The 20,770-nt window shown below is 33.7% G+C and overlaps 1 protein-coding gene across 1 annotated transcript in view; it reads right to left on the bottom strand.

The window, feature by feature from the left end:
• The window catches only part of JMJD1C (jumonji domain containing 1C), a 249,856-nt gene that overhangs the window by 50,947 nt on the left and 178,139 nt on the right, over positions 1–20,770 (bottom strand). The window contains exons 4-7 of the mRNA XM_090278088.1: positions 4,167–4,272; positions 1,649–1,773; positions 393–536; positions 104–293 (exon numbers count right to left, since the gene is read on the bottom strand). Of these exons, the coding sequence (XP_090134214.1) occupies positions 104–293; positions 393–536; positions 1,649–1,773; positions 4,167–4,272 (565 nt within the window). The remainder of the gene's footprint in view (positions 1–103; positions 294–392; positions 537–1,648; positions 1,774–4,166; positions 4,273–20,770) is intronic.

Below are 20,770 nucleotides of genomic sequence, written 5' to 3' on the forward strand. Positions count from 1 at the left end.
GATAAAAAAAGTTTTATTTTTCACATCAATATTAAATAAGCATATTTTAAAATGTATTTTTTTTTATTTATTCTCATTCCCTTAAAAAAAAAGTAGATCCTACCTCCTCGTCCTATATAATCATACTTTTCGTCCTTCATCTTTTCTTCATCTGGTAGACTGCTATCTGAGCCCTTCCTCCTAGTTGAACGAATATTTCTTGGTTGTTGCTGGTGTATATTCTGTTTTGGTACAGCAGCTTGGGAGTTCATTGCTGGTCTGGGACTATTTGCCTGGGCACGTGTATAATGACCCTAAAAAAGAACCAATTTACAGTGATTTGTTTATTACCCGATCCTAAGTAATCTAAGGGAAAAATTTTTATAATGATCTAGAACTAACAACATACATACGTGAACAGTGTTGCTATTTTGACTGGCACGAGACCTTCGTCGTGATGTAATGCCAATATTTTCACCTTTTAACAAAGAGTGAACAACATCATCCAGAAAGGTCATTTGAACCATAGAAGGATCGACATTCTGTGGTTCTAGTACCTAATCCATGACACAAAACAAGAACAAAAATTAAATCCAACCAGTTAGCCAATGTGAACTTAAGTACACATTCATTACAGAGTAGGAATGTCTAAAAATCAGTCTGGGATCTTTAACTTATAAGATACTGCCATACTTACAGTAAGTCCATTTTAACCATCATAGATAAAATTACTTTTTTAAGTTCCTTCTGAAACCTACTGTTGTATCTGCTTACCAAAAATTAAAAAGCAAATATATTTATTGCAAGTATACCTTGAAAAACAAGGATAAAAATGAGTGTAATGCCAAGTCAAAAATGTATTTTTAAAAGGACAAAAAATTGTTTAAATAAATAACACTAATAATTTTTAGGACAAGTTAAAGAAAGAACTATTTTAAAAATTAAAAGCAATTTTGTTCATCACTGAAAGGTGAAAGTTTATCACCATTTTAGGAAAAAAACACCATTAAATAATATAGTTAGTATTTTGACTAAATTTTAATAAGAGCATTAAAATTGTTTATAAAGGGGCACTCATTAACTCAGATATCCTTTACAACCCACACAGGTAGGATGGTGTAATATCTATTTTTCCAGGAAAATGAACTACTGCTTTAAAATATTTGAAATCAAGACTTTTAGACAGTTATTTAAAAATTCCACTTGAAATCTGTATCCTTATTCCTCACCATAAAACTTAATGGAGCATACTAACTCTGAAACTGGATAAGAAAAGAACTACAGTGCATGTTAAAGTTTTTATTAGTGAAAAGGAAACATTTAGGAAATATTTTTTATTTCTGGATAAAAAAGAAGGCTGACTTTACAAAAAAAATTTAGCCGACCTAAGGAATAAAAACAAAACAAAACACTAATCAATTAAAAGAGTTTGATGTTTCTATTTCAGAGATGGATTTTACCAGTGTTGAAATAAATTTGGCATTATCTCCCTGTAACCTAAAGAGACCTTTATGTAACATCAATATATATAAACTTATTAGCATTATATGACTAAAATAACATAAGAGATAAAAATAATTTAGTGTAAACCTGTTAATCCATCTTGGGGGAACATGGAGTATTTGAATTGTAAATATTTCTTTGAAAAAATATCAGTTGGACTATTTACCTGGTCATTCATAACAATCATGGTGCGAGTGAAGAGATCATGATGAGTAATTATGCCAGTAAACCACTGGGTGGCAGAGTCTTGTCTATATACTCTCACTCTGTATCCATTTAAGGAATAAGGACCTAAAATAAACAAACAAACAAAAAAACACCCACAAGAAATAAGGACCATCTTAAATGGAGATGTTTTCATTTAAAAACTACCTTTTAGGAGAAATGTGAATTATGTTACAGCTGAACAATATACAAGAATATCAGTTTTCAAAAAAAAATGTATTAAGAGGACAAATGAATATACACTGATGATAACTCTTAACACTCTACTAGACAAAAATATTTCCTAAATCAATGGAAATAAAGTAACCTTAAGTCAGAAAGAATGTCTCAGGGATCAAGAAAGAAAGTGGTAAGGTAACAAAGCTACTGAACAAGACTGGGGTACATGACCGAACAACTAAAATGGAAAGGTAACTTGGAACTTGATGCCTCAGCTCTCAAGTCTTAAAACATGTAGAGATTGTTAGGTAAATTTATAAATAGCACTAAATTGCTTTATATAGAAATACGGTATACATTTGAATTAAACTCACTTTTTAAGAAGGTATGTACATATAGATACGCTGTATCTTTACATAAGTATGCCTATTAACACAAAAGCCACTCTACAGAATAACATATGGGGTGGGACAAGTAGGTTTATAATTGTTAAGTATGTGAAAGATTTTATCTTTGTATTATTATTTATTAATTATTGTATTATTCTCGATATGAACAACTGTAAACCTACTTTTGCCCCATACTGTATAATGGAGATAAAAATTCCTCTAATTCACAAGTACTAAAATGATATCAAATAATTGGAATGTTAACAAGAACTGGCAGGTGAGGGGGCATGTATGCTAGTGCATCTTAATAAAAGTATTATACAGTAACGATTTACAAAGTACTTTCAAAATCTGCAAGTGCTTATTTAATCTTTAAATTTTAGGTGCTGTTTTTATAAAAATTAAGAAAGTGGAAAAAAAAGTGAGGCTGATAGGTTAAATAAATTGTTAAATGAAATGACTATGATGAATTCATTTTTTTGATTCTTAGGTCAATTTTTTCTTCTACAGTGATAAGATATTTGACATATCAATTAATGGTTTACTATTTACTTGCCAGTTTTAAAACACTTTATGCCAATATCAGCCTAAAATATAAATTAACTAACGGATCTGTAGAAAGTTTCTATGTGATCTGTAAATTAAATACATTTATAGCCATAACCAAGTATATAAACTCTCCTCTTTTCTAATCATGAAAGAATAAGACTCCAAACTTTTTTCTGAATATAATATATAAAATCTTATAGAAACAAAGTTATTAAAAAATATTAGTGTGGTTACTCCATTAAATAAGATGGAAGGACTAAAAGAGGGAAAAAAAAAAAGGCAAGATGGGACATAACAACCAATCAATCTGTGGAAATTTTTGGATGCCCTGATTTATCAACCAATCAATCCCTTAAAAATCATTTAAGATATTTATGAGACAAATGGAAATTTTAATTCGAGTATCAACTATCTGATATTAAGAAACTATTAATTTTTTCAGCATAATAATGGCATGATGGCTTTAAATATAGGTAGAATGTGACAATGTCTAAAATTTGATAAAGTAAATAGGGGGTATGGATGCGGCAGGATCCGTCATGGTTATATAGTTTCTGGAGCTTGGAGATAGGCACAGAGAAGCTCACTGAAATACGTCTCAAATTTTCCATAGTAAACATTTAATAGATATTTAGCCTAAGATTTTAATAAGCAGATGATCTGCTGACATACCCATGGAACTTTGGGATTATCTCTATTAATGCTTAAATGGCATACAAATTAAATGTTCAGGTAAATATGGGAATTTATCAACAAAATTCCTTTTTATAAACATTCAACATAATTATCACTACACTTCATGCCACATCATCCTAGTTACAATTCAATTTCACAAAAAGTTTAATTACATTTACATACTGATTTTATTGACAGAAAAAGAAATCACTAAGAATTATAAAATCTCATTTGTTTGAAAGTCACATATTGTAGACAAAGGAAGGCAAACTGAAATAGGCCACTTTTATCAGATACCAACAGCACTCCTCAAAGGAAATCATTTGTGGCTTTGGGCAACCCTCTACTGCAAACAATGCTTCCTTTTCCAGGAAGGACACACCTAAAGCAATCTGTAAATATGGAAATGTTTCCTATCAACAAAACATCTGTGTGGCTATAATTTCATGCCCTGCAGTAAGCTCAAATTAGTTAATAAACTGGTGAAGTTATCAACTTTCTATTGAAATTATGATTTTGCTATTATTTTCCCTGAACTGTATTTAACTCAAAATATTATACTTGGGCTTTCTATTTATATTGCACATAATTGAAACAACCAAAACCAAACATGAAAAAATGCTCGTTAAAAAAAACAACAACAACAAAGACACAAAGAAACACAAAACAAAACTTCGAAATAGTTACCTTGCATAAAAATCTCCTGAACCTTTTGTTCCTTTACCCAAATTTTCACTTCTTCCTGAAGTTGCAGGTTTTCCCTGAGAACTGGGTTTAGGCTGTCTATGTCGTCCTAGAATTAGAGATTTAAGAAAAGATTCATGTTACGTTATTATAACATTAATGTTACTGATTTTCCCTCCTATGTGTTCTAAGGATTGAAGAAAATTCCTTGGTCGAAATGTATACAAAAACACAAATTCATAAGTTATAGTTCATTAGTAATTATATAATAACACAACACAAATATTAATCCATGGTAAAATTTGCTCCTTGACAACAATGTCCTAAAGGCAAAATCTAAAATTTACTTATGTGTTTTTTAACTTTTAACTTCGAGTATGATCTTATACAAGTGACTTTTTAAAAGGTTTTCACTGTTAGAGACAATATAAACATGAAATAGCAACAGGTCATCTAAGGCTGGCAGCAAAAGAATCAAGTTGAATATTTTAGTGACAATATAAATATATATAGATGAATCACCTTCCTCCCATAATGCCTAAAACATTAGTTTTAAATGACAAAAAGTCATCATCCACTATCTTCATTTAAATGTCATTAGTTCTGTCCTACTCGAACTCATCTGACCAGTAACCTCCCTGTTAAGTTTTATTTTTCAAGCCAGTGTCAAAGCATCCAGGCAATTAAAATTACGTTATTGATGGTATTATCCTTGTAACAGGGTGGATCTAGACACAGAAACAACCGGTTCTCTCGGAGATGTGAATCACACAGTCACATGGTTTCCCACAATCTGTTTGGTCCCCCGCTGGACTCTCTGACATTCTGTTCTCTCTCTCTCTCAAAGCACCTCTGCTGCTCCTGCATTTGAGATCAGCGGCAGGAGCCCTAGAGCAGAACTGGGAAGAACAACAAAGCAGTACTGTCAATGGCGGCCCTTTAAAAAATGGACTGGTAGATCATGGAAACCAGTGAATAGAAGGAGCTAAATTAAAGGAATTATATCTGGTGAATAAAAGTAATTCGGCAATTTGAAAAAGCCAAAAATGGCCGAATAGTACAAAGAACCCCTAATCAAGCAGGTCGGCCATAGTTCACCCTTCTGCTCTAAAGTTTATCTAAGTAAAGCTTTCCTTCTTATCTCATCACTGCTTTAAGGGACAACTCTGGATTTCTGGAATAATATTGTGGTAGATACTCTGATATTTCTCAAGTGTACCTGGTGAATACTAACAGGTTAAGTAAAGGCCTTTAAAAGTATCAACTATGTTTCTTGGAAGAGACACAGAAGTGCTACTCTATAGCAGAAAGAAATAACTATGGAGTGAAAAGCATCACACATAAAGATAGATAAAATCTGTCATTTTGAAAAAAAAGATTGCCCATGACATGTCTTCCTATTTGCAAAAAAAAAAATTTCAAGCAATCCAGGTTCTGCACTCCCTCCCCTTAAAATATATTGCACAGTTAGCTAACCTCATCACTTTCAGAATGGAAAATACCATGGAAATTCCAGACTTGAACCCTCTTCATGCACAATAGGTGACACCAGTCTATGACAGAAAAAACACAGGAAACTTTCTATTTCCCAAAGAAAACTACTACTACCCTTTCCAGACAGCTCTGACAGCTACCACAATCTTTCAGAACATTTGAAGTCTGTTTTTTATTTATCTGTAGACTCAAGTCTTCTCTGGTCTAAACATCCATCTCGGACAGGTACAAGTATGATGTACAACACTAGTTCTACAATTTAAAACTACTGAAATATAAAATTTATTTGCTGAACACTTTATATATTATTTACTCAATAGGTTAAAATAATGTGATGCATTACAAGATCATTAAGACAAATACCAAAAATGACTAACATTCGTTTTTTACTAGAAAAATAGCACTAAAAATCTATAATTTGACTCTATTTAATGAAAAGACCCCTAATAAGATCAAATTTCTGTGTATCAATGTCCTAGGTATTAAAGAGAGTAACTAATATCCTCCTCTTTCCCTCTTAGTATATTTTTATAGATTTAAAAAAATACCAAGACCAAACTTCTGATCAGGTGTCAGTGTAATTAAACATGGCTCACCTCCTCATACAACCACATCAAAATTACAACTAAATTATAGAATAACCATTCACTAAGACCCATCGGAAATTGAGTTGAATGAAAGACTGACAACTACAGAATTAAAGAAATCACTTCCATCCACACTAGAGTGGAGGACAAGGGGAATGATGTGTGGTTGATAAAAATCCAGAAGGGATCTCTTGGGAGCCAGGAGTCCCAGCCCCACACCAGTCCCCAAGCCCAGGGTTTCAGTGCCAGGATGATAAGTCCCCATAACTTCTGGCTTAAAAAACAGCAGGGATTGAGTTGGTGAAACAAACTTCTGGAGTCCCAAGCAGTTCCCCTTAAAGAACTCACACATGGACTTACTCAGACTCACTCTCTCAGAGCTGCAGAATCTGGGGAGCAGCATGAAAGGCACCAGGGCATACAGTGAGGAACTGAAGTGTCTGATATCAAGGCAAGGGTTGGAGACAGCTTTCTCCCTTACATGAAGGTGGACAGAAGTCATTGTCTGTTTTCTGAGCCCTCCCCCAACAGAGCCACGGAGCAGGCAGGTTGGTGCCATATCTGAGACTCCATCAACCTGGCTATCAATGTTTGTGTCACTCTGGAGACTTCCTGATGTTCCATCCCACCCAACTTACAGCTGTTAACAGTGTTTTTTTTTCATATGAATGGCTGGTCCTGGCTCATGCTTCGCAATATCCTAAATCTTATCAAACATGCAACAGAAGGTCTCAGTGAGCACCCAGCCCCCATACCTCTTGCTAAGTGGCCCAATGCCTGGAACTAGTAGCAGGAGCCTAGGTGTACAGCTTGGCTTTAGCTGGGAACCTCCAAGCCCAGCACAAAGAACAATCATGTCAAATTCCTTCATAGCTCAGGCAGGGTGGCCCCAGGCAAAATATGGGTGGGAGCTGACCTTAGTCTGCACAACCCTGAAAACCCCAGACGGCCCACCCAGTGGACAACTATAGACCATGTCCCAGAACCACCACCCTGCCCCTGCACAAGTGATCCCCTCTACAAAGGGTAAGGTTGGTGGTCAGTGGTCAAAGTCAATCCTTGCAGCTGACTGGCATGGGTAGATCCCTTCCATTGATCTGCTAACAGCAACCAAAGCTCCACTGTAAGAGGAAGGTGTACTCAGCCCAAAAGAAGGGAATACCTCAAATACTCTGCTTTGATTATAGGAGAGGCTGTGCCACTGGATTCTTCAGGACACCTGCTACATTTGGCCATGCTACCAAAACAAGGAGTGGTAGCAACTCTACCAAAATACATAGGAACGCAGGGAGGCTGCCAAAATGAGGAGACAAACAAACATGGCTCAAATGAAAGAACAGATCAGAACTCCAGAAAAAGAACTAAACAAAATGGAGGTAGGCAACCTATCAGAGGCAGAGTTCAAAACACTGGTTATATGAATGCTCAAGGAACTTAGAGAGGACCTCAACAGTATGAAAAAGATCCAGTCAGAAACAAAGGATACACTATTAAAATAACAAGGAAAACAACAGTAGAGTGGATGAAGCAGAGAATCAAATGAATTATTTGGAATATAAGGAATCAAAAAACAACCAATCAGAACAAGAAAAATGAAACCCCCCAAATGAGGATAGTGTAAGCAACCTCTGGGACAACTTGAAGAGGTCCAACGTTCGTATCATAGAGGTGCCAGAAGAAGAGAAACAGCAAGAAACTGGAAATCTATTTGAAAAAATAATGAAAGAAAACTTCCCTAATTTGGTGAAAGAAATAGACATGCAAGTCCAGGAAGCACAGTCTCAAACAAGATGGATGCAAAGAGGCCCACTGCAAGACACAACATAATTAAAATGCCAAAGGCTAAAAAAAGAGAGAATCTTAAAAGCAGCAAAAGTGTTTAGTTACCTACAGGGAAGTTCCCATAAGACTGTCAGCTGATTTCTCAAAGAAACTTTGCAGACTAGAAGGGAGGACTGGCAAAAAATATTCAAAGTCATAAAGTGCAGGAAGCTACAGCCAAGAATTCTCTACCCAGCAAATATATCATTTAAAATCAAAGGGCAGATAAAGAGCTACCCAGACAAGAAAAAAATGGAGTGCATTATCACCCATCCATTATTATATGAAATGTTAAAGGGACTTATTTAAATAAAGATGAAAACTATGAACAATCAAATGGCAATAAACACATATCTATCAACAATTGAATCTAAAAAACAAAGCGAACAAAAAGAACAGAGACAGTCATGGATATGGAGAGCAGTTTTGATGGTTGCCAGGTGGGAGGGGGGTATGGGGGCATTGATGAAGAAGTGAGGAGATTAAGAAATACAAATAGGTAGTTACAGAATAGCCATGGGATGAAAAGTACAGTATAGGAAATGGAGTAGCCAAAGAATTTATATGCATGACCCATGTATGAATAATGGTGGGGGGGTTGTCTGAGGGAGTGGGGGGCGGTTCTGGGTAGAAGGGGGCCAAAGGGGAAAATTTGGGACAACTGTAATAATATAACCAATAAAATAGAATTTAAAAAACTTCCAGACCAATTATTTAAAAACATCCAATTCTAAATTATCTATGGTATTGGATGACATTAATTATGAAATTAAAAGCCATGGTAATTATCACAACATACTGCCTGGTTATGACAGTCATATTGTTACTAAACTCGTCTGTGTATAGCGCTCTGAAAAATTATAGGTATTTCGGTTCATTGTAGTAATCATTCCCACTGTCAGCCTTTTAAAGTGGCTCACAAAAAGATAAATGATTAGTTCTTGTAAGAGTTGCTAACAGGTAGCCAAATGAAATATCCCCCTCCCCCCTCTATTTACTGACTGGAACAATTTTGTCAAAGTGATAAAGATCAGATACAAGATAGGGCAGACTCTCAGAGATAAGAAATTAAGGATCTCTAACCGAAATTGATATGCGGATATATATATATATATATATATATATATATATATATATATATATATATCCGCTATCACAGAATGCAATGAACTAATAAAAAACTTCAGCTGTCTTGAGTTTAAGATTAAAATAATAATTGCATAGTACTTTATTTTCAGTAACTGTACAGTCACCTACACAATTTTATTTTGAATAACTAAAATGTTTCTTAAATTCTCCCAAATAAACCACCCAAAGAGTAAATAAATATCATCTACTATGAATATTTTCTTTTCCATACACTTTATCCAATACGTTATACTGCTAGTTATGACCTCCAGCAACGGAGGTTCTAACTGTAAATGATTAATAGAAAACTAATCAGTTCAATAAGATCTGCTTTAGAAGAAACTTAGAAAACATGAAAAAGTTTTAAACAATGCCTTTAATGAAGTTTTAGAGAATCCTGTTAACTTGCGTGCTGTTCCAATTTTGTAATAAAGACCAATTAAGCTCTAGTTGAACCCTGTGGGGCACCCTGATAAAAGGAATAAAGAAAAGTAGCTAACATGGCTGTGCACTTGTTGTTTCCAATGCCATCCATTTGCACATCGTCAGTTAATCATAAGAATTTAATTAAGTAACATATTAAATAATCTACAACCAGTATAGGTTCCTAGAGTTAAATATTATCCTTTTCATTAAATGAGAATTATAAATACAACTGGAGGTTTGAATTATATTCACAATGGTGATTTATAGGATTATATACATGTTAGACACACACATAAAATCTCTGGTTAAAAGTTGAGATTGAAACCTTAGTTCTCTATGAGAAGGTAATTTCTCTCTGTATGGAGAAATGAAATCAAATATCTCATTTATACTGTCTCTTAAGGAACACAGAGAATAATTAGAAAACAAAACCACCCAAAACTGTGCAGATGACCCAATCAGAAAGACAAATATTGCAACTGCTTAAAGAGAACAGAAATGTCACCATCACAGTCTTCCACAAAATTGTCTTCATACACTACTGATATGAAATAATCAAGAGTTTCTAAATTATTTACCTGGTATTTTCTGCTACATAAGACTAATGCTATTTTATTTCTAAAATGTTTCTAATATAATTCTGAATCTATAGTCAATTTTGGTGACTTCATTCTTCACAATTATATAAAACCTAAAATTTTCCAGATTTACATATTGCTAAAATTTTAACTTTTAGGCAGAATTTTTAGTTATTATAATTATTCAGAACTACTTGATTTCCTGCATATAAACAAAACATCAATTATTTTAGAGCTGAGTGTTACAGAATTTATGGGTTCACATTAAAAAACAAACCACGTAAGACTTCAATGTACACACATCAAAATTAGGCTGGTACACAGGATTCATTCACTCACTGTGATCCTTAATTTGTGTGTGTGTTTTTGTTTAAAGAGAACAAAACTGACTTCAATAGCAATTAAGCCTCATTTTTTAAAAAGCAAGCTTTAGAAGCAATGATGTGTTACAAACAGCCTGGGTAGCCCTAACAAGCTCTTGAAAAACCTAACAATCAAAGACACTGACTGGTGAAGAAATCAGTGTGCAAGCCTGAGGTCAGCAGTGAATCTTGAGGTGGGGCTTATGCTTTGGATTTCAAGCGCACAGAACAGAGATAGACTATTTGTATTTATATATTATGCATACCTATTTACTTACTGTAAGAACTTACTTATATACTTTTACTTCTTAAATTTTTTTTGTCACAGTCTTAACAATCATTGTGTCAATATATTACTATAAAATGAAGACACTAACCATCTAGTCAGCGATCTTCAACATTTTTCATTTCATGGCACACATAAACAAATTACTAAATTCCCATGGCACACAGAAATATATATTTTTTGTTAATCTGACAAAAAATAAAAAGATAATTTTTATTCATTCACACTCGATGGCTATTATTGAGTTGTCATTTTTTAATTTGGTAATCTAAGGCAAAAAAGGTCAGTGCCTCTGACTAAACAGTCAGAAATTACATGCTTAAAAAAAATTCTTTCAACACACCAGTTGAAAAATCACTGTTCTAGAATAATATTGCCTTTCTGATGTTGTCCTGATTAAAATAACCCAGTAATCTTCCTAAATTGTTTTATATACCATATTTCATGGCTCTTTCTTTTAGAAAAGCAATTTTATGAAGCACATGAATGTTAAAAAAATAGATTAGGCCCTTTGCAATAACCATTTACCTTAATTATAAAAATGAAAATTAGAAAGTGATGTTAATAATTCATTTCAGAATTACTATAGCTAAAACCAGGTAGCTCGATATGAAAGTATTAAAACCAGAGTATGAAGGATGAGTATTCCATCATCCTCAAAAGTGTACCTTGAACCTTATTGCTACTGCAAGCAACCAGCCATTATATATCCATACAAATATTTAAGAAATCTCTCCTTGAAACTTCCATTTGGTATTGCTATTATTCACATCATTAGTAACTAAACTGGAAATGGTTATGATTAATTTAAGAGAAGTATATAGCATAAGAAAGTATAAAAGCATTGGTTTCTAAAATTTTAAAGTCTCAAGATTTTAAACAGTTCCACAATGTTTCTCTGAACTCAGATTTCCCATATTTGTACACGCTAAAATATGATAAGGTGAAGCCATAGTCCTATATTCCTATATATATTTTACATATATATTATATATATGTATGTTCATTACAGGAAAACTGGTCAAAGTTTATTTTGTTTAATTAAAAAAATGTCTGTTTCAAATATTGGGCAACCCATAATTCCTGTGAACTTAAATGTTGATGTTAATGTCATTTAAAGTGAGAAAGGTTCTAATTGCAGTGTTCTCCACTTCCACTGAATATTTTAAGTTATTCTCTCTCCTAGTTAATTTGACACGTTCTGATTTAGAAAAGTGACTTTGTCCTGCAGGCTTTCACCAAAAGTTATCAATACAAAAACAAACAAATAAACAAAGAAAACCCACCAAAACTGTATACAATACAGTCCCCTTATACCTCCTTCCCTCCCCACAGCGTTCACCACTCTACGGTCCATGTCCATGAGGCCTTTTTTATCAATCTCTCCATCCCCCAACCCTCCACTAGATGTCATTCTGCTTTACATCTGAGTCTGTCCCCATTTTCCTTGTTACTTCAGTTTATTCATTAGATTCCACATATGAGTGAAATTATATGGGATTTGTCTTTCTCTGACAGCCTTATTTCACTTAGGATAATGTTCTCCAGGTCCATCCATACTGTCGCAAAGAATACGATTTTTTCTTTTTTTTTTAACAGCCAATCAGTATTTCATTTTGTAAATGCTCCAGAGTTGTTTTATCCACTCATGTACTGATGGACACCTGGGCTGCTTCCGTATCGTGGCAATTGTACATAACGCTGCAATGAACATTGGGGTACTTCTATTCTTTGGAATTAAGTGTTTTGGGTTCATTTGGACATATTACCAGAAGTGGAACAGCTGGTTCGAACAGCAGATTCATTTTAAATTTTTTGAGGTATCTCCATACTGCCTTCCACCAACAGTGCAAAAGGGTCCCCCTTTCTCCACATCCTCGGCAGCACTTGTTTTTGTTGATTTATTGATGATGGCCATTCTCACAGATATGAGATGCTATCTCATTGTAGTTTTAATTTTCACTTATCTGATCATTAGCTATGGGCCATCTGTATGTCCTCTTTGGAGAAGTGTCCATTTTTTAATTGGATTGTTTTTTCTGGTGTCGAGTTTTTTTAAGTTCTTTCTAAAATTTGGATATTAACCGCTAAACAGATGTATCAGCGAATATGTTCTCCTTTTCTATGGGCTATTTTTTATTTTGTTGATTATTTCCTCTGCTGTGAAAACCCTTTTTAGTTTGATGTCCCATTTGGTTATTTCTTCTTTTGTATCCCTTGCCTGAGGAGATACATGCAATAAAAAACTTCTACTGGCAATGTCCAAGATTTTGCTACCTATGTTTTCTTCTACAATTTTTATGGTTTCAGGGCTAACATTTAATTCTTTGATCCATTAAAATTTTTTTTCTCCTCTGTGGTATAAGAATGTGATGTAGTTTAATTTTTATGCCCTTATCTGTCCAATGTTCCCAACACCATTTATGAATAAACTATCTTAGCCCATTATATGTGCTTGCTTCCTCTGTCAAATATTAAATAACTATAAAGGTGTGGGTTTATTTCTGGACTCTCTATTCTGTTCCACTGATCTATGTGTCTTTTTATGCCAGTATCAGGCTGTTTTGATTAGTATGGCCTTGTAGTATAGTTTCATATTAGGTAACATGATTTCTCCAATTTTGTTCTTTCTCCAGATTTCTGTTGCTAAGCCGGGCCTTTTGTGGTTCCATATAAGTCATAGGAATCTTCATAGGAATTGCATTGAATCTATAGACTGTTTTGGGTAGCATGGGCATTTTTAATGATGTTAATTCTTCCTATCCATGAACACAGTATGTGCTTCCTCTTATGAGTGAGTATCTTCAATTTCTTTCTTCAGCGTCTTTAATTTTCTGAGTATAGGTCTTTTATACCCTTGGTTAGATTTATTCCTAGGTATTTTATTCTTTTTGTAGCAACTGTGAATGGGATTGTTTTCTTAATTTCCCTTTCTGTTAGTTCATTATTGGCACATAAAAAGGCAACTGATTTCTGGATATTAATTTTGTATCCTGCTACTTTGCTGAATTCATTTATCAGTTCCAGTAATTTCTTGGTGAATCTTTGGGGTTCTCTATGTACAATATCATGTCACCTCCAAATAAAGACAGTTTCATTTCTTCCTTTCCAATTTGGATGCCTTTTACTTTTTCTTCCTGTCTGATTGCTGTGGCTAGGACTTTCAGTACTATGTTGAATACAGGTGAAAGCAGACAAACCTGCATTGCTCCCAATCTTAAGGGAAATGCCTGTAGTTCTGTCTGCTGAGTATAGTGCTGGCAGTGGGATTGTCATATATGGCCTTTATTATGTTTAGGCATGTTCCCTCTATTCCCACATTGCTGAGAGCTTTTACCATAAATGGGTGCTGGATTTTAACAAAGGCCTTTTCTGCATCTATTCATGTGATCACGTGGTTTTTATCCTTCCTTTTGTTTATGTGATGAATCACACTTATTAATCTGTGAATGCTGTACTAACCTTGCATTCCAGGATAAATCCCACTTGATCATGGTGTATCTATAATTTTTTTGATGCATTGCTGTGTTCGTTTTGATATTTTGTTGAGTTTAGCATCTATGTTCATCAGGGATATCGGCTTATAGTTTTCTTTCTTTGTAGGTTTTTATCTGGTTTAGGGATTAGGATAATGCTGGCCCCGTACAATGAGTTTAGGAGCCTTCCCTTGTCTTGAATTTTATGAAATAGTTTGAGAAAGACAAGTGTTAAGTTTTTCTCAGAATGTTTGGTAAAACTCACCTGTAAAGCCATCTTGCCCAGGGCTTTTGTATGTTGGAAGTTTTTTGATTATTGCTTCAGTTTTACTAGGTGTAATCTGTCTATTCAGATTTTCTGATTCTTCCTGATTTAGTTTTGGAAGACTGTACTTCTAGAATTTTTTCCATTTTGACCAGTTGTCCAGTTTGTTGGCACAGAGTTGTCCATAATATTTTCTTAAAATCTTCTGTATTTCTTTGGTGTCAGTTATTATATCTCTTCTCTTATTTCTAATTTTATTTATTTGGGTCCTCTCTTTTTTCATGATGTGTCTGCGGTTGAAGGTTTGTGAATCTTTTTTATCTTTCCGAAGAACCAGAACTTAGATTTACTGGTCTTTTGTATCATGCTTGTAGACTAAACAACTAACTCAAATAACTGATTTTTTTTAAAAAGGTAATTTAGAAATCACCATGCAAAATAGATCACATTTTATATTCATTGCAAAAACTTGATGTGGCATTTCACATATTGTACTAGGGTGTCAAATACCTACTTTTATAAGCTTTTTGCCAATATAGCCATTTAAGAAAACCAATGTGGTGAACACCAAACTTCATCACTTCATAATTATTCACAAAAAATTCCTATTTTATGTATCCTGCACCAGTTGCCCCTTCACTCTTATACAGCTTATCTCTATATTGCCTAAAAAGAGCACATTTAATACTCAGGCTTTGCAATTTAACTCAAATTTAACCAAAATGAAGCCACTATGATAAAATCATATCTCCTGACCCTTAAAGCAATACAAAACCAAAATTTAAAGACTTTGGATTGTTGGCATTACCACTGGGATCCTTAAGTTTCAGTACAGCTTAAATATATCTTAATTTAACTATTTATGATTTATGGGACAGATCTTTTTTCAGCCTTTAAAAATATATCCACTTTAAGAATAAGTATATTTACTCATCAGTGTGAACAATAAGTTTAATTGACAGAGAGAAGCACTTTCACAAATGTTAACCTCATTTAAGTCTAAAAATCCCTTAGCTACTTTAATAGTACTCTTTCCAATTTACAAATGAATAAACAGTCAAAGATTAGGTAATTCACCTTCAACCACATGGTTTGGAGGGAGGCAAAGCAGCAAGCATCTTCCTAATGTCAAAGCCCTTGCCACAAACCTTTTACCAATCCATAAACCCGCAGTATCAAAACTTTGAATCCTCTCTGTTGGGTATTCAATAATTAACTTAAGATATTAGTAATATGGCACAAAATTAAAAGAAACCCAAATAACAATTTTTTAAATTATTTTAAAAATATAAAAAATTATGTTTACTAAATTAAAGCAAGTTCACAGGAATATGGTATCTCAAGATTTGGAATATATATCATAAACATATTAGGTATAATTAAATTATCAAATTATAAAAAAGGATTTTGGAATAGGATATTTTATATTAATATACATGCCCTATTACATCAAATCATAATAGGACTATATATCTTGCTTTATTTGTTCATTTACAATCAAGATTAAATAAAAATCAAAATTATTTTCATTATATTAATTAAAAATAATTATCATTTGGGTTTCTCTACTATTCTTACTGCCTTTCAAAAACATTCTCTTGAATACTATATGTAGACCTGTAATATTTATACATTTTTTAATATACAACTTGCTAAGCATCATCGGTATAGATTCTTCTCTCAATTACCACAGAGCAAAAATCAAAACAATTAAGTAAAACTTTTAAAACCACTTGATGGAAAATGTGTTTCATTCTAAAGCCACATGTCAATATTCTCTGTGATACCTTTTAATAGTTTTGAACTTTTTATGGCGGTTCAAAAGTCTGGTAGGCAATTTTTCTTTCAAGTTATTTATCAGTATGGTTTTTACAGAGTTGAGTCATCATGAGTTCAACCTACTGAGTAACCTGCTTATAGCATCTGCCAACCACAATTTACTAACTGCAGCTTCCTCAAACTTAAAACTGAATAAGCTCAGGAAGGCTTGGGAACTGTTTAATGTTTTCCAAAGTAGCAACTGAAAATATTCCTTCAGAACAGCCTAAGTTATAAAAAAGTAAAACAAACAAACAAAAACCTCCCATGTCTAGGATGAGCATTCCACCTATGGTAGTTTCACCCTACCTTTTGATCCCCTCTGCTGGGGAGAAAAGTTCAACCTAAGAAAGAAATAATATTATATGTTTACATAATTTTTAGAAAGTACTTTACTAAAAATAATTCCTAGGTAAGAACACATACTGAGTTTGAGCATACATATAATTATGTCAATAACTATTCTGATTATGAGTTACTATTTACTTTTAAAAGTTATCTTAAAAATATAAAATCCAAAATATATAATTTCCAAATTAATACCATTATTTTCAGTGTATTATCGTAACCTGTAAACTTTAAGAATTATTATACTTCTCTTTTCTCAGAAAGAAGATAATCTAGTGCAAACTGAAATAATCAACAAGTCCTATTACTTGATAGACTTGATTCTGCCAAGCGACTTAGTCTTTTCTCATATAACCCCTATTTAAGACTATCTGTTCACTTCCTTGGGGTCTATGTAGAGCAACTATATGAGAAGTGCATTACATTATTCATAAAAAAAAGGGGCCCTGGATGGTGTGGCTTAGTGGACTGAGTGCTGGTCTGTGAACTGAAAGGTCACTGGTTCGATTCCTGGTCCAGGCATGTCTGAGTTGTGGGTTTGGTCCCCAGTGGGAACATGTACGATATGCAATGGATTGATGTTTCTCTCGTACATCAATGTTCCTTTCCCTCCATTCACCTATCTCTAAAAATAAATAAAATCTTCCTTTTTTTAAAGAGGGAGTTAAAATTAAAACTCCAAAATAGCATAATACAAGAACAACTTAAAGCACTAGTAGTGTTAAGGAAGATCATAGGCACGATGTATAACAATGATTTAGTCATTGTTTTGCTGTTCCTAATAGGGTAAGTTTAACTCACCTAGAAAAGCAATATTCACCCTTTTTCATTTCATGACACACATAAACTAATTACTAAATTTCTGAGGCACACTAAAAAATATATTTTTTGCCAGTCTGACAAAAAAAGTATAATTTTAAAATCATTCACATCAGATGGCTATTGCTGTGTTGGCTATTGTCACCTTTTTATTTGACAATCTAAGTGAAGAGGTCAGTACCCCTGGCTAAATAGTCAGGTATGTATTGCATGTTTTAAAAATTCTTGCAGCATACTAGTTGAAAATCACTGATCTGGAACATCCAATTAGAAAATAGGGAAGAGAATATATACCAAATGAGGTATGCTAAATGTTTATTATAGGTTCTGTCTACAAAATTTTTTTTTAATAATTTATAGAAATAAAATTTATAGAAAGCCTACCAACTCTGAATAAAAGTATTTCTACAATTCCTTCATTAAGTAACATCCGAAATATAATTTAAGCTTCTCATCAATACTCATGGTTATCATTATTGATCACTGTATTATGATAGTCATAATTATTGATCAGTGTTGTTGCCTCTATATCAAACTGCTCCAGAAAGACAAAATTTGAGCTGTAATATTTTTAGTTTCTTTTATAACCTCTTGTGCTGTCAAGCTCCCAATGTACCATTCACCATACTTTTAAAAGTTTTCCTTCTAGCTTCTCATAAACTATTGTTGCAGAAACCAGATTAGACAGCTTGTTGAAATTATGTCTAAAATAGTCTGAGTGTTGGACTAAGAGGCACTCTTTTGAGTACAATATATTAGGATTGTATTTCATTCAACAAAATTTTGAATGCCAGATGTCAATTACTGTGCCAAGAGACTGGCAATACATATAAGAGTTTCTGCCCTTGAGGATCTTACAGCCTATTGGAACAGACTAACATACAAATCAATGCAATAAAAATTAAGTCGTTTTATGTAGGATATGCCCTCTCAATGTCATCTACTGTAACCACTCTACTTAATACTTTAACCTGCTTCTCCCCTCTCCATTCCTAATTGCTCTTACCTTGCTTTACACTTTTCCCTGTTGTCCTAGCAGTAATTAAACTGTCTATCATACTGTATCATTTACTTATTACATTTATTAACCACTGTGCCCCCTCTAGAATTTAGGCTCCGAGGAGGCACGAATTTTTTAACAGTGTCTGGCACTAGAATTAATTAGCAAATGAATAATAGTACAGCAGGATGGTCTGGACTAGAGTTACAAATTCAGAAGACAAGAGTTATAAGTGGTAGTAAAAACACTGGTAATATGATACTGCTTAGAGTGAATAGTAAAATGAAGATACCAAAAACTACCCAACATTAAAACTAAAGAGAAATAACAGCCAGTAAAAGAGGACTGATCAAGAGTAGGGAAACCTAAATAGAAATGTCATAGATGCAATTATAATAAATAAATTCCAAGACTACAAGTGAAGGCAGAAGCCAGGCTGCAATAACTGAAGATGTCATTGGGAGGTAAGAAAATATAGCTATAAAAGGTCAAATTGTACCTCTAATAAATCTTGCTATGAAGGTTAAGAAGTGAAGAAAGGGAGTAATTGGATGTAATGAGATAACCTTTATTTTTTACTTTAGAATACAAATAATTGAGCTTATTTATATAATAAAAGAAAAACAACAAACAATACATTTAAAATATGGTAAATGGAGCAAGATATCTGTGAAGATAGGTTCTAGACCACAAGGACAAAGACAAGCCTTTTAAAACACAAGGTGAGAAATACTTCCTAGACTATATAGCAAAAAAAAAAAAAAAAAAATCAAATCAGTATAACCTACTCTGGGATATATCTTAAATGTAAAAACAAAACAGAAAAACAGCAACCAAAAACTTAGATTTGTTTGCAGCAATTACACTGTTAGTGATAATGTTAGTGTTGGAAGTCAGATAGTTGTATAATGTCATACTAAGCAAATTAGTAAACATATGACATTCTAATTCTTTCATTCCTGATGTTGTGAGAACTTGTAACTTTTTAGAACAATACTACTGTAAATAATTAGAACTGACTAAATATACTTTTAAAATTTATGCACACACACAGAGAAACATTTAGTGATGAAATAATGTAATTAGTGGGATGTGCTTTAACATAACACATGAGAACAGTATGAGAAAAGAAATATTGGCCATGCATTGGTAATTGTGAAAGCTGGATGATATAGATACATGGGAATTCATTTTACCCTTCTATGTCTTAAATTATCTGGCTAGGGAGGGGTGGGTAGTTTTATCACATCACTCTTCTTCTGCTCACCCCAAAGGCTTCCACTCTAATCTCAATCAGCACAAAAAAAAAGTCTTTATAATAGCCTACAAAACCCTACTTATCCACCTTTATTACCTTACCACAGCTGTTAGTAATCTACAAATAGTTGTCTCATTGTTGTTCTTTCAATGTTTTCATTTTAGGGCCTTGCCAGCTAACACTTTCAGCCAGGTTTTGTTTTTCTCTGCAGTACTTACTGTTTTCTAATATACTAAAATAGTTATTTTGACTGCTATCTGTCTCTTCTTAGTAGAAGGCAAACTACACAATGGCAGGCATCTTTTGTTTTGTTTTGTTCATAGCTATACCTTAAGTACCTAGGAACTGTACCCAATAAATATCTGTAAAATTGAATTAGTCACAGAAAAAAGAAATACATCTGAGACAAGAAAAAAGGAGACAGAGAAAGGTATAAGGAACAGGAAGTTAAGGGGCTTTCTGCTTGTAACCTCAATTTCCTCCTTGCTGTTGTGCTGCAGGAGAAAGGTCATCTACTAAGAGAAAAGGAGGAAACTGAGTAGAATTTGGAATTAACTCCTTTAGGAAATGGAAGCTTAAAAGGAGCATAGAAAATGATACCGACTGGTACTAAAGGTTCTGCTGAGATGGGAGATTGTTACAGAAACAGGGGAGTCCAAAAACAAACCCCAGAGTTTGCAGCTGGGACATAGGGAGCAGGAAGCAGCTTTCAGGATGCCCTTGCATGCCTGGAGCTAGTGGCTGGAAACATTTTGGAAAGACCCGCTTTACTTCTAAGACTCAGGAAGATGGGAGGGATCTTGGACTGTGGGCTGGTACGGAAGAAGCAGACAGAGCCTACGCAGGGTTCTGTGAATGGTCAGAACTGTTTGCAACACCCACTGCGTGAGAGGACTCAGGGGGAGAGAGGAGGCAGGGAGGGAGAGAGAGAGGAGCTGTGG

The sequence above is a fragment of the Furipterus horrens genome, unplaced genomic scaffold (assembly GCF_987537825.1).
Source record: "Furipterus horrens unplaced genomic scaffold, mFurHor1.1.pri manual_scaffold_5, whole genome shotgun sequence".
Lineage (NCBI taxonomy): Eukaryota > Metazoa > Chordata > Mammalia > Chiroptera > Furipteridae > Furipterus > Furipterus horrens.